This window comes from Peromyscus leucopus, chromosome 5 (assembly GCF_004664715.2).
Source record: "Peromyscus leucopus breed LL Stock chromosome 5, UCI_PerLeu_2.1, whole genome shotgun sequence".
Taxonomy (NCBI): Eukaryota; Metazoa; Chordata; class Mammalia; order Rodentia; family Cricetidae; genus Peromyscus; species Peromyscus leucopus.
Genome location: NC_051067.1, coordinates 79,950,354 through 79,965,723, shown reverse-complemented (window position 1 = coordinate 79,965,723; position 15,370 = coordinate 79,950,354). Strand labels below are relative to the sequence as shown.

Sequence of the window (15,370 nt, the reverse complement as noted above, 5' to 3'; positions counted from 1 at the left end):
AGGTATTAAAATGTACCTGGTCCCCTTCCCTCTCCCTCTGCCCATGCCCCTGATTCTCCATACACAGATACAGATTTACTTCAAGGTAGAGAAACATGAATTTTTTTTGTTGTTGTTTTGTTTTGTTTCTCAAGACAGGGTTTCTCTGTGTAGTTTTGGTGCCTGTCCTGGGATCTCGCTCTGTAGACCAGGCTGGCCTCAAACTCACAGAGATCTGCCTGGCTCTGCTCCCCAAGTGCTGGGATTAAAGGCATGCACCACCACTACCACCCGGCCGAGAAATATGAATTCTTATATTTTCTATTTGTAGCTATGGATCATAAACCATGTTGTCAGTAAGATGATCCTACTATACTATCATCTTGATAAGGAAAAGGATAATCCAAACATTTTAAAAGGCAATGGGAAAACAGCACAGAAAACCTAAGATTTAAATTAATCAACAGGCACACATCTGCACCACCTAGTGCAGCCCTACTACCCCCGCAGCAAACCAGACTCTGCTGGAACCAGAAACGAGGAGGGACTATCCAGAGGGACAAGAAAGCATGAGGAATGCTCCTGCCGGCCTGTGATCCTCAGGCCTCCCCAGCCACTGAAAGCGGGCCCTTCACTGTGTGCCCCCACTCATTCACTACTGCTAAAGAACACAGTGCTACTTTGAGAGAATCTCGCCACAGACTGCCTGTGGATGTGGTCCTGCTCACTCACAAAGTGCCACCCCAACTTTGGAGCCGCTGTCAGACAAGCTGTGGGTCCTCTGCTCTGAAAGCCAAGTAGCTCGTCTCTCTTGCCATGGATTTTTGCCTCCATTCTACAATGAAAACAAACAAAAACGCTTTCCCTCACCCCTTTCCCTGTTAAACCAGTCTTGCCTATGTACAGATTCATGATCATCCCTCAGTTAAACCTTTCAAAGCCACACTAACAGCCTCATTCAATACGCACTTATTACAGGGTGACTGGACTCTGGGTGGTCAGTCCGCAAGCCTCAGACCCTGTGCTGGCCACTCTCACCAGTCCCAAGGTGATGGAGGCAAGGTTAGACCATAGCTGGAGGTCTTCACTGCCATCTAGTCATGGCCTCACCACCAAGCCTAGGCACTCAGATATACAAAAGTCTGTGCAGAATTTATGTTCTTTTCTATTGCAAAAGTACAAAGATTACAAGATGGAAGAACTTCTGTGCCTTATGATTTATAAAGCTAATACACACTAGCAAAATGGAATAATAAAACCAAGGAGCAAAGTGCCTTTAAAAATAACAGCAAGATTTATAAAGACTCTCTTTTGACATTAAATATTTTATAAAGCCATATGCTACACATACAACACCTTCTCTGTCTTTCTGTAAGGTTGAAATATTATTCCAGAGAGACAGCAATACCACAAAACAACACTCAGACAACAAACACCGCTCAGTGCCGGCTTGTATACTTGACAGTTCTAGTGTAGAGCATCCACCGTGGTCTATGCACACACTACACGCAGTCCTAAGACGATATCCGTGTTCTACTTCTTCAGTCAGGAGGAGGAAGCTGTCACTAACATTCCAGTTACACAATGATATCACTGCCATTATTTCAAGTCAAACAAAAGTGACATCAGTGAGTATAAGGCTCTCTGATCAAATCAAATCACAGTCTTATTTAAATTAAAAGAGGTTCACTTAAATTAAAAATAAAATAATTTATTTGCAATGAGAATTTTAAATATCTAATACATCTTTTCAGGAAAATGTTAGTAATGTCTCTAAGCCAACTTTATTTTCTCTGGACCGTGTACCTATATAAGAATATATTATCCAGAGAAACCCTGTCTCGGAAAAAAAAAAAGAATATATTATCTACTTACCACTCCAGTCACTTCATAAATCACTGTGCCTTGTTCTATAAATACTTAAGAGCTCCTACAGAAAACCTGCTAGGTAAAGGTTGTTACCATGACTGAGATGCTCCAATTGCTATGTACCCTAATCCTCCAAGATGACATCAAAAATGGACATTTTATAACAAAGTCACTCATTTATCTCAAAACCAGAACAAATAGAAAAAAACAGCATGAAAGGAATGTCAGCATGTTCTAACCACTGCTGCAGGAACACAGAAACTCAGCAAAACACAGACATGCAGGAAATCAGCACTAGATAGGAAAAATTAACAATTAAACTCAGCACACCTTCAATAACTGGAGTAAAGGGAGACTCTTAATAAAGCCATATTATTTCTTCCTCAAGGCAATCAATAGCTACAAAAGAAAAATGATTTCATATCCTTGGTCCATAAGAAGAAATATTTATTTACATCCTCAATGGACTAAAAGATGTTTCAGATGTCACAATTAAAATGTATGCTTCCAAAAATATCATTATCATCAATGCAGTTAACTTAAAGTTTCAGGTATTAATAACTTCATTTAGACTTCTTAAAAAACCAACACAAACATACTTCCTAGAGTGCAAAATGCTTCTTATTAAATACTTCAAGAACACAAAAGCAATTCGTTTGGAAACACAGGAATCCTTTGCTGAAGGGCCATCATCACAAAAGACACCCATTGCCGGCAATGGGCACCGGACAGAACCGCCAGCTAGAGGAAAACACAGCGCTAAGCTTTGTGCTCGGTCTCTGCCCATTTCAGATGACCTGTTATTTGTACAAGCTCATGGTTGGACTCTGGTACATGCACATGTACGCATCACAAAGAAGTCTGCGTGCACAGCCTTGAATCCTTCTGGAATCCAAAGAGTGCAGGTCCTCCAGAGACATCTTCAAGTACTCTCCCACTTCCGGGCAGGGTGTCACTTGTGGAATGTTGAAGCCATTCTGACCACCTAGGACGAGAAGAGCTCTCTTTAGGGCAGCACACTTCAAAGTCCTCTGGGCACCCTGTCCCCCTATAACAATTTTACTATCCTAGAATTTAGTGAAGACTGAATCCCAAAATCAGGGGGGAAAAAAAAAAAACACCTTTGACTTTCAGTTTCTCCTTTTTGGCTTCTGAGAGGGTTCAGCAGCCAAAAGTGAGTAAAATTGGTAAAAGGACATATATTTAGGAAAAGCTGCAGCCCTGATTTGCAGGCTGCTACCCACGTATGCACACAGTCTTGGCCCCTCATACTTTTATATCCCTCCCAGATACTAGCAGCCTTACACTCTTTTCCACAAGAATATCCGATTTTGAGCAAATTTAGTAATTGCACACTACTGTTTCCCTAAGTTTTAAAAACATACTTGCACACCTCTAGCATGGTTTGTTTATATACTGATCATCAGAATAGGCATGTGCTCTGACGATCGCATTTGCTCTCCCAAGTGCTTTCCCAAATGTCATGCTGCTAATGTTCACTGGGTGAAGCACATGCAAGGAGGGGTGGGCTGTACCCTCAGGCATCTGAGAGATGAGGAGAGATGGAGAACTGCTGGTCTACAGCTTGGGCCTCTGGTTATTAGAGAGCCACACCAGAAGACCTGGGGGACTAGGGCTTGGGAGAATAGCTGTAGAGAAAATGGGGTAATTCAGGGGTACTGTGACCAAAACCCCTCAAGGTCCTGGCACTCAAGTCTGTACTAAGTAATAACTAAGCTTCCTGGGTAATAACAGCTCACTGGGTAAAGGTTTCTTCCTGAAATGAAATGCATGAGATCAGGAAGACTGAGTTAAATACAAACGATGCAACCTTCACCACCTTCAACTTTAGCTGAGACAACAGAAAAACAGGCATGATTTCCATGACCAAGTATTCCCACAGAGCTTAGCATTTATGTCCTCAATAAATGCCTACTACGTTAACAGCTTAGATGCAAGATTGTAAAACATCAGTAGCGAACTTCTGCCCTCAGGGGTTCTCCCCTTGTGCTGTAAGCCTGTATTTAAGACCTCCTCCCTCCTTCAATAAAAGGCATTCGGCATTTAAAAAAGAAAAAAAAAAAAGAAAACAGAAAAATAAATAAATAAATGCCTACTATACTGTATACAAAAAGGAAAGAAATAGAATTTTAGATTCTTTTTTTTTTTTTTTTTTTTTTTTTTTTTTTTTTTTTTTTTTTTTTTTTTTTTTTTAAGGTGGGACAGCCTGAAACAGGTTCTTACTGTGTAACACAAACTGGCCTCTAATTCACAATCCACCACTTCCCAAGTCTGGGGTTATGGACAGGACTCTTTAACAAACCTGCCTAAGGGCCAAGACGTCACAACATTATTGTTTCTTAGTTTGAATAGCAGAATTACTAATACTCTTTGAAGATTAAAATCTTTTAATATCCTTCAAAGAAGTCTCTCACAAAATACCCTATTACTACAAACAAGTACTTTCACTAGGAAGCACCTCACCCCAAAAGAAAAGTTTTAAATACCATCTCTATCAGCCATGCTGTCAAAGAAGAGCCAGGCAGAGTCATCCTTCCCATACTTCACAAAAGCAACATAGTGGCTCGTTTCTATGCAGAGAACAGCAAATAACTCCATCTTCTGACAGGGGATGCAGCCATGTCTCCAGTCCCAGTCAGGTAAGTCTTTGGGAAGTGATACTGGGTGATATGTATGATTCAACCTCCTGGGATGGAGGTGAACCTAAAATAGACCATGAAGAAAATACCACACATGAGCTTACGCTATGTTTCAAGGGGCAGACTCTAATCCTTTCACTGACCATCACATCTCTTAAAAACAGTCAAGTACTTCACACACACATACACACACACACACACACACACACACACACACACACACACACACACACACACACACCCCAGCAGAAGAGAGTCATGAGCAATAATATTTATTGTGAATGTTTAAAGTGCACTTTGACTCTGAAAGGCTTTCAAACCCTGCAGTGTTCTGGACCATCAGTAGCTGATTGCTGCAGGGCGGGTCCACCAGTGAGTTCAGATTACCTGAGTGCTGCAGGTCTTACAGAACTGCTTGATCTTTCCTGCGGAGATGTCAGGGTCATCATAGCACTCTCTACACTCATACATTGCAAGTCCTCCACAGATGCGGCACTGCCTGGGAGCTATCGTATGCAGAGAGGGAAGGAAGAAGCCTTTTAAAAATATATTCTGTCACTAAAAATAAAAGCTATACTTTGAAAACAAGAATGCAGTAGAGGTGCAGGGAGAAGGACCTAGCCCTCTCTGACTCTCTTTCATTTGGATTTTCTTCTATTCAATATTTTTAAGAACATTTTTTTTTCTTCAAATAACTGTTTTGTTAACCTATTCTAGAATTGTTCCTCTGGTCATGAAATGTCCAAAGAGACCAACAAAGTATAAAGAAGACTGATAGCAATATGATCGTAAATAAGACAGTAAGTGACAATCATTGCCATTATGAACTTTCTCTAACAGTTTCATGTCTGAATATTTATGTAACTGTGTGTGCCCAGGTACACATGTATCTCAAGCCTCTCAATGCTTTCCCTTCCACTAACTACCACACACATTGCTTTGACATGTGTTGTCCTCAAACCTGTGGGTTTTAATGGTAGTACGTGTATTGTTTGGATATATAATCCAATTAACCACTTCCCTCTTATTAACATTTACTTGTCTCTAATTTCTTGTCAGATAATAAGTAATTTTGCATTTAAAGTGTTTATTTTTACCTCTACTTTTTTTCAGAATAAATTCCCAGCACTCAAATTATTGGCTTAATATGCCAAGTTCTTCAGATACTGAATTACCTACCAAAAGTACTATAACTAATGAAAAGCCCAGGCCAACTATTTCTAAATAAAACCTAAACAAACAAAGGACTGTATACTTACTGTCTTCAAGCAAATCTGTTATATTTAATTCCAGAGAAGGAAAAATTTTTTTAAATAGCTTAAAGTCTTTTCCAAACCGAGGCATCTGGATAATCAAGCATGATGGTGCCTTAAAAAAAAAAAAAAAAAAAAAAGACAAATAGTTTTAGAAATCAAAGTCCTAAGTAGCTGGGTACTCAGCTAAATGTAGTGCTTACCTAGCATGTCCATAGCCTTGAGTCCTATCCCCTGTAACTCATGGAGGAAACTCGTAAAAAACAAAAATGTTTCCCTATGAATTTGAAACAGTCATGGCTGTCAAACCAGCAGTGCTTTTACCAGTGTTGCTGCCCATGAAACAGAGCCCACTTGTGAATGTGCAATGTGAAGGCAGAGCAGCAGCAAGCTACAGAATTTCCAGACTTGATGCTCCTATACATCAGCAAAGAAGTAAGTAAAATACCACCTCAGAGACGAACATGATAAAAACAGACCACAGCATGCACTGCAGAAATTATACATTCAGACAGTAAAAGAAACTTTTCTATCACATTCAATAGCAAACCTATATAGAAAAATTTTACCGGCATTTTATCTCTTAACAAAGGGAGAAAAGTAACATTACCTTTGACATGTTTAGATAATATGTGTGAGTAAAATGACAACTAAAAACATAAACATGTATGTGTATGTATATCTTTGGTATTAGGCTACTTTTAAAGTTCAAAATTAGCTTTTTTTCTTTTGGAACCCAAATCCAAAACATTCCAACTTAAGCTAAGGGGCTTTCTTAAAAAAGAACAAAGTTGGAACATCATGTTTTTTTTTAAATGTAGTTTCTTCAAACTATTCTTGCTTAAAGCACAGTGAGAGCTGGGTGTGGTTCAGTGGGGCAGCACTTGGGTAGTGTGTACAAAGTCCTGGATTTAATCCCCAGAACTGATAAGAAACAAAATAAAGTAACAATAAAAACCCAGTTAGAATCACTAACCTCGGCAAATTTCAGGTTGCTGTTGATAAAAGACCATTCTAGTAACTGCTGAATTGTAGGAACTCCAACTTTCTCATTTTTTTCCATAAAAATTTGATAGAAGTTACAGTCTTGAACTTTTTGACCTGCTGATCTAGGAGCATGAAGAAAGAAATGCAATAAGCTATCTATTAAATGCCTGACTCAGTATATGAAGCCATCTGACAGGACCTGAGAATACGATACCAGAATGCTGATGTGCAGTCTTGGATTGTCCAAATGCCAGGTGAAAGGCAATGATTTGGATGAGATAATTAAATGCACTTATGCAGAAGACCTCGTAAATTATTTCTTCTGCCTTATGTATAAATTATTCAAAAGTTCTCTTTGCCATCACAAGAAAAATGTAAAATAATATCCCAGTCAAGAAACACTATATGAACAATAATCAATTTGATTTCGCCCTCCAAATCTAGAAAGCAGCTACTGCTTTTTTTTTAAAAAAATTATTTTTATTTTATGTACATTGGTGCTTTGCCATGGGTGTCAGGTCCCCTGGAACTGGAGTTACAGACAGTTGTGAGGACTGCTTTTAATGACTAGAACAAATGCTTAACTGCCTCAATGACAGACTCTTAGACCTAGAGCAAACTTTCTTATTCCCTAGATGTAGGGAAGGATAATTTCCTATCGGTGTGAAGCCCAGGGACCCTAACAACTGTCCTCTAGCCTTTCAGTCACCAGGTGCTCTTTAGATGGTTACCCACTGACTTGACAAATACAGGGAAACCGTCTACAAACACCCACCACAGGGAAAACATGTCCAACATCTCCCTTCCCTTACCAGCTTACTAGTAATCCTTAAAACTAATTCTACTAAGATTGTTTTTAATCTTTCAGTTTACTACTTATCTTTTTTAGCAGTGTCTGGGTTTAGAATCACCTTGTTTAAATGTATATCTAGATTTCAAGAGTTTTAGAGAAAAATATCAGCAAAACCTCTATAATTCAGAGAGCACGCTATAGTGATCTTCAGTTTCCCTAAGCAAACTATGTCCTGAATTTACAAAACTTAAAATCTGGTAACAAGCTAGAGCACTCTTGAGAACTCAAAGCTAATAACAACAGATTAAAATCCAAGAAACCAGCAGTTATTCTAGAATAACATTATTTTTTTCTTTTCTTTCTTTCTTTTTTTTTTTTTTTTTTTTTTTTGGTTTGAGACAGGGTTTCTCTTTATAGCTTTGGTGCCTTTCCTGGAACTCACTCTATAGCCCAGGCTGACCTTGAATTCACAGAGAGCTGCCTGCCTCTGCCTCCTGAGTGTTGGGATTAAAGGCATGCGCCACCACTGCCCGACTAGAATAAAATTGGTTGTTGATAACTACAAAAGCTAAAAAGCTATAGAAAAAATTCTTTCAATATGTACTCCTCACACTGGGGGCAGGGGCTGTCTCTGACTCTTTTGCTGGCTTTTAGGACCCAATCCCTCTTACTGGGTTGCCTTGTCCAGCCTTAATATAAGGGAGGTGCCTAGTCTTCATATGCAACTTGATACACTATGTTTGTTTGATATCTGTGGAGGCCTGTTCTTTTCTGAGTTTTTGTGAGTTTGAGGCCAGCCTGGTTTACAGAGCGAGATCCAGGACAGGAACTAAAACTATACAGAGAAACCCTGTCTTGAAATCCCCCTCCTAAAAAAAAATTTTTTTTAAATTGATTGCTTCTTATTTTTCTTTCCTAAAACATAAAATATTCTCTTTTCTATATGCTTAAAGGAATACAAAAATTTTACTGGTTTTCCCATGATTACTTTTTACATGGCTAGATTATAAATTCTTTTGTGAATTCTTGTAGACAATTTTAGGATTTTTCTAGGCATATATAAAACAATTACCAACTCTGACTTGCTAATAAGTATGTACACCCAATGCTTATTCACCATGTCAAAGAGTACCAAACTTGAACTGTGGTACTTTCCTTGCTCCCACAAATCAGTTTAACATGGGTTCAAACTGCGCCTCTTAGACACAGAGGTAAAGAACTCACCAGTGTTGGCTATTGAGGAAGTGGACAGCACACTCCTAAGGTGCTCACCAGAGAAGCCAAGACTGAAATTGAGAGGGTCCACCAGATTGTGACCACTCAAATGCCTGGGAAGCTCAGACATTCAGAATCTCACTAAGAACCATATCACAGTAAATTGGGGTATTCTTTCAACACAGGGAGAAGGAAGAGATTAAGTTACTAAACTGAGAACTAAAGAGCTAATTTAAGGCTAACTGAGCTCTGTAAGTGATGGGAAGCCAAAAACAATATTCCCACATTTTTGTTGTTTTTTTTTTAAATTCAGTTAGAATAAGATTCTTTTTAAACACCGATGAAGTATCAGTAAAGACTTCATTCCTACTGAGCATGGCAGTGGTAAAGAAGGTCTATTTCCCTAATGTTCCCAGACAGCTTGAGAGTTACCTGATTTTTAACAATGGTTCAACCCTTAAAATATCATGAAACAGGATATTTAGAAATTCTTCAGGATCTAGGAGAAAACAAACAAAAAAATTAAGTAAATCACAGGGAAAGTTTAAAAACCATTCTACTCTTTATAACAGACACATTTCTACAAGAAATTAGTTTCATTCATTCAGTATTATTTCAATTAAAAGTTTAGTTTTTTTCAAGTTTTCCTGACAAGAGAAAACTTATTTAAAGATTATAATAAAACATTACTTTTTCATTTTGTTGTCATGTTGCCCCGTTTAATAGAATATACTCATCCACACACAGTGAAATTATTTTTATGTCTTTTGGGGGTTTTCAGTAAAATAATACCTGATATATGCTCTATTTTTCCTTCTATTTAAGTAATAACCACAGCTAGTTATAATATACTGTTAACAGACTCAAAAGTCAGAAGTTGAATCTGAGCAAATTCTTCAGTTGTGAGTAGACGGAAGTGCTGGCCAGCTGTTCCACAGCCCCTTTCAACAGGAGCACAGTGGGAAACTGAGTGCTCAGGACACCACTCGCCACAGGAAGAGAAAGCAACTCCAAATACCACTGCAGGTGACAAGGAAAGCCCTTTACTTAGTCATCTGCTGTAGAACCAGCCAGCCTTTTTTGTTTTGTTTGTTTTGTTTTTGTTTTTTCAAGACAGGGTTTCTCTGTATAGTTTTGATGCCTCTCCTGGATCTCGCTCTGTAGACCAGGCTGGCCTCGAACTCACAGAGATCTGCCTAGCTCTGCCTCCGAGTGCGGGGGGGATTAAAGGCGTGCGCCACCACTGCCCGGCAGCCAGCCAGCCTCTTAAAGAGTTGTTTCACCAGCACATCCACTTTAGAAGAATCACCAAATCAGGAGAAATATGCATATCACATAGAAAAGAAATTTTTCATTCATTTTTGCAGTGCTGGGAATGAAACCCAAGGCCTCTTGCACACTCTACCACTGAGCTATATCCCTAGCCCTCTCAAATAATTCTAACTTAAAATTAACCCTCTAAACTATACAGGTATATTTCAGGAAATAATTTAGCATATTGTTAAATAACATACTTTCAAGTTATTTTCAATGTATGTATTATAAATTAAAAGAGTCACCTTTTTCTTCAGAGGTAAATCCTGATGCAGCCTCAACTTTTTCAAGTATTTTCCTCAGTTTCATAATTTTTGTGGCACACACATATCCATATCTACGTTGATAAAAATGAATTAATTGACACTGGCACAGTGAGTTATATGACACATCTTAATAATCAAATACTTCTCATACAATTATAACATGTTAAGCCAACAACAGATATGGCATTTATTTTTAAGAATATAATTATACAATTATATTCGTAGGCTTCTTACAGAACTTTGAAAAGTCAAAGTCTGAGAACCAGAATTGTTCCTAGATCCTATTAAACACCTCAAAAATGACTACCATGTACCAATACAATTCTGAACTTTTTGTCTGTTTGTTTCGAGACAGGGATTCTCTGTGTAGATTTGGTGCCTGTCCTGGATCTTGCTCTGTAGACCAGAGATCTTGCTCCATACCCTCGAACTCACAGAGATTCACCTGGCTCTGCCTCCCAAGTGCTGGGATTAAAGGAATGTGCCACAACCGCCTGGTCAATTCTGAACTTTTTTTTACAGACTTTTATTTTTTTTAAAAGATTTATTTATTTATTTATTATTACAGTGTAATGTCTGCATTACAGACAGAAGAGGGCACCAGATCTCCTTACAGATGGTTGTGAGCCACCATGTGGTTGCTGGGAATTGAACTCAGGACCTCTGGAAAAGCAGCCAGTGTTCTTAACCGCTGAGTCATCTCTCTAGCCCCAATTATGAACTTTTTAAAAAGACCTGGTGAATGATTTTTAAATGGCATTTGCTTATTATATTAAAATATTTATTTTACAAAACAAGATGTCCAAATTTTAGCAAGTCCTTTTAATATTGCAGGATAAGAGACATGGAAAAGGAATTGATGATACTAAAAATCTATAAAGTCTTACCCAGTCAACATAATTACGACATTCTCTTGACTACAGGAGACTATGGGCTTAAAAGAGCAAGTCAGAGCCAGCTAATCACACCATGTACCTGCTTTTTAGAGTGACTATTCACTCACTTGTTAGCTCTTTGCAATCAGCATACACTAAACACCTACCACTTATGTCATATGATATATGTAGGGCACCAGGAATACAAAGGCGAGAAGATTAAAAAAAACAAAACAACAACAAAAACAAACAAAACAGGGTCTCTGCCTGTGGGAAGCTTCTAATAGAGAAAGCAAAACCTCTGTCCAAACAACAGATACAAAGTTTGCAGACACAAGAAATGTATCTCAAATCTCTGGGCTCAATTGATCTTGCCTTAGCCTCTTAAGCTATCAAGTGCTGGAATTACAGGTGTATACCACCATGCCTGCAAGATGCATCTTGGTTTCATAGGCCATCCGGAACTCTTTCTTGCTGTAGAGTGGGTAACAAAGTATGATAACCATGATTCTGGACTGGTTGGGCAATAGCATGCAAAGAACACTTAACCGATAGACTTAGTGTTCTAAAAAGAAGGCAGGCTGTGATAGCATGCCTTGTAGTTAAGATTTGACCTGTACTAGTGTCATTTACATAGGGAAAGAAAATCTCGAAGTTTAAAATTTGTGTAAGACAATTAACTAATGTGAAAATCAAAGCACGTAATTAAAGGATAAGGTATTTGATTACAAAATTAAAGAAAAGTATCTAGAGAATTTGTTCTCTTTTAAATTTACTTTCTTAGTTATATGACATAACTTTATTTCCATATTTTGTTCTTTCTTAAATATATTAATTTTTATTTCATTGTTAAGAAAAGTATATCACAAAATTTCAATTGATCATTAACTGACCTTAAAACTGTATAGTTGTTTTCTATGTTCCTATCTGTTTCATGATCATTGGCTAACCTAACTCTTCATCGAGTAAATGTCTTGTGATGTTATCACACATCAGCACTATGTATCAAAGTCTTCCTTCCCACATGATCTTCTGTAGTATTACAATTCACCTTAGTAGAGAGAGAGGAAGACCTAAATACAATCTTTTAAACAAACAAAACACCATATTACTTTAATACACCTCATCGGTTTCTAGTGCAGAGTGTCATTACTAACTTGTAATGCATGATACCAAATGGTTCACATCATTTTACAGAATGCACTAAGTTCTATACACTGTCCAGACTTAAGAAAGAAATAAACAGAAGAAGAGTAAAGGTTTTAAAAAGTTGGTATTTCATGAGAACTAATTTCTGTTCTTTTCTTTCTTTACTATATCCAGAGCATAAATTAATTACTATACAAGAAAACAGCAAAAAGAACACCACTAAAAACAAAACACGTGTCTTCTACTTACATTCTCAGAGGATTAACTATCTCTGTCCTTAGTAGCTCTTGAGTCTCACTATAATACTCTACATCATTCTTTTCTTTGGGTCTAAGTAACACAGTGTCCAGGGCAGAACTAAAAGCAAATAAGCTGCAAAATAAAAAGAACATTTTCCCTCATGTTATAAACACAATAATATTTGAGAAAGATTCTTAAAGGAGTCAGAAAGGAAAAAGAACAGGGTAGGGAACCACTGGCATAAGAACCCATCAGACAGCACAGGCTGTGTTCAGTTGTTTCTGCCCAGAGACCCTGAAGGTCCAGACCAGAAACACCAAGACTACACCACACACGTGAAGGATAAAAACATGCCAGGGAATGGTAGAAAAAATTTGTTTGCATAAGCCAAGAGAGGCCTGGAAGTCAGTCACACAGAGACAACATGGGTAGAAAGTTAGAGATCACTAGTCAGGGCAAATCCACATAAACACATAAGATATGTGTTTCCTTAAAATAACTTGTGAGTGACAAGCAACAAAAAATTGCTAGGATCAAAGAAAAAAATTTGACTAAAATAAATTTTTATCAGGAATCTAAGGAATATTGTAGTAATGTTATAAGGTCTGTTTGTTTAATCAAAAGTATTCCACCAACAGAAGACCCACCACCTTTATTCTGTTCTCTACTTTTAAAATTCTACCATCCATGCTAACTTCCTGCCTCTTGGGGTAGAGAGCCAGCAGAGCCACTTAGTTTAACTGGCAGTGCACAGTCCTTAAGGCTCTCTATTCTTGGTTCAAGCTTCAGAGCCTAATGACCCTTGTCATATTAACTTGCTCCACTTAAGAAAAACTACACAAAGGAGGGAACAGTGATCCCATAGAAAATGATTTTGAATATAAAGAATTTTTATGATCCTCTCGATATACTAAAACATGCAGCACACAATGCCATAGCTGACTGCAGGTTCCTTGGCATACAGGCAATCATACTACACTGGAGGCAGATGTCCTTAGAGTATCTGTTCACAGGGACCACTGCTCCTACTCATTATTCACTGCAGTGTTTTATATTAGTGCTGTGGATCTAGGATTAGGATATGAAATTCTTTAGCTACCAAGGACCAAATCTGGTCCTAACTCTGTTAGTTTCTCTACTCAAAGGCACCTGGCACCTTTTTTCACATACACCACACCTACCTGTCTCCCTCCCCCCCCAGCACCATCTACACACACACACACACACACACACACACACACACACACACCTACCTATCCCTCCTGCCACAGCACTATCTACACACATACACACACCCCCCCCACAGCACACACACACACACTACCTACCTGTCCCTTCACCCACAGCACTATCTACACCACACACACACACACACACACACACACACACACACACCTACCTGTCCCCTCTCCCCACAGCACTACACACACACACACACACACACACACACACACACACACTACCTGTTCTCCACACACAGCACATCTACATACATACACATACCTACCTTTCTCCCACCTCCCGACACAGTACTATCTACACCTACTGCAGAAAACAGGAACTCACAGAATAAAGTTGAGTCTAAGTAACAAGAATTGTAATGGCCCTGGATGCCTTTTTTCTTTCCAATCATTATCTCTAAACCTTCCTTTTCCATTCTTGGTGGAGTATTTTCTTCTACTACTTCACTTAAGTAGCCTCCAAATGCTGAAAAGATAAAAAAATGAAAATAATTATTTTAAACCATGATATTATATATTCATATACATGTACATATATGCATCATTTAAAGTATATTTTGGTATCCTCTGCAATTTTTTTTTTACTTTAGTTAACTGCCATTTATCTAGGGTTATAAAAAGGCCATTATTCACTTTCAAACATCACTCCCTTCATACAGAATTTAGAAAACTAAGTCAATTAAGCACCCATCAAATAAATATTTTGTTACTTGTCCAAAATATTTCATTTTCAAGCATAAAAAGAAAACAAAATTTCCAAGGCACTTTTCAACATTTAGAAAATGTCTTTCATAAAGATGGTTTCTCTATTTTCTTTGCATGACTCTCACTATTGCTCAGAACTGGAAAGGCCAGCATCAGCAAGCTAGTGACAAGTACTGAGAAGAATAGTCCTTCATCTGTCAAGCTGACTATATTCCCAGAATGTATCAGATTTCTTCATAGGATATCCTGAATGAAGTATTTTAAAAAGATGGTGAGGGGGAAGTAATGCTAAAAGGCCACATTTCATTTCTACCACCAATACTGCCAAAAATTAAATGTCCATAATCAAAGAGAGAAGAAAAAGCAAACCACTACTTTTCCCTCTTTAGATCCTAAACACTTTCCCTGACTTCAACGTATCTCCTCTTAGGACAACTTTCTTATGTACCAAGTAACAATCTTTACCAACTTAGAAACCTGACATTCATTGGCAAGTGAATCATTTCAACACTGTCATCCTCAGATACTGAAAGGCATCATGAACAGTCATTCCAGATAGGTAAATAAATTTAAAAGTATCCAAATACCTAAAGAATTACACCTTTCAATCTGATTAGGAACAGGCTGCAAGGACGCAAACCTAGAGTCGGTCTGCAGCTCTTCAGTTTCACGAACAGCGCCTTCTTCAGGGCACAGGTGAAGTAGCGTGTGCCCCTGAAAGTTCCATCAGTACAGCCTGCACACTCATCTCCTGAAAAGAAAGGCTTTGGTATGTGTTACATGGCACCTCACAAATAAAGCAGAGAACTATGGAGTTTTCACTT

General features: G+C 38.2%; 1 protein-coding gene across 1 annotated transcript in view; it reads right to left on the bottom strand.

The window, feature by feature from the left end:
- Positions 1 to 1,250: 1,250 nt before the first annotated feature.
- The window catches only part of Cyld (CYLD lysine 63 deubiquitinase), a 67,939-nt gene continuing 53,819 nt past the window's right edge, over positions 1,251 to 15,370 (bottom strand). The window contains exons 14-18 of the mRNA XM_037206076.1: positions 6,738 to 6,870; positions 5,768 to 5,876; positions 4,896 to 5,014; positions 4,356 to 4,572; positions 1,251 to 2,833 (exon numbers count right to left, since the gene is read on the bottom strand). Of these exons, the coding sequence (XP_037061971.1) occupies positions 2,649 to 2,833; positions 4,356 to 4,572; positions 4,896 to 5,014; positions 5,768 to 5,876; positions 6,738 to 6,870 (763 nt within the window). The 3' untranslated portion in view covers positions 1,251 to 2,648. The remainder of the gene's footprint in view (positions 2,834 to 4,355; positions 4,573 to 4,895; positions 5,015 to 5,767; positions 5,877 to 6,737; positions 6,871 to 15,370) is intronic.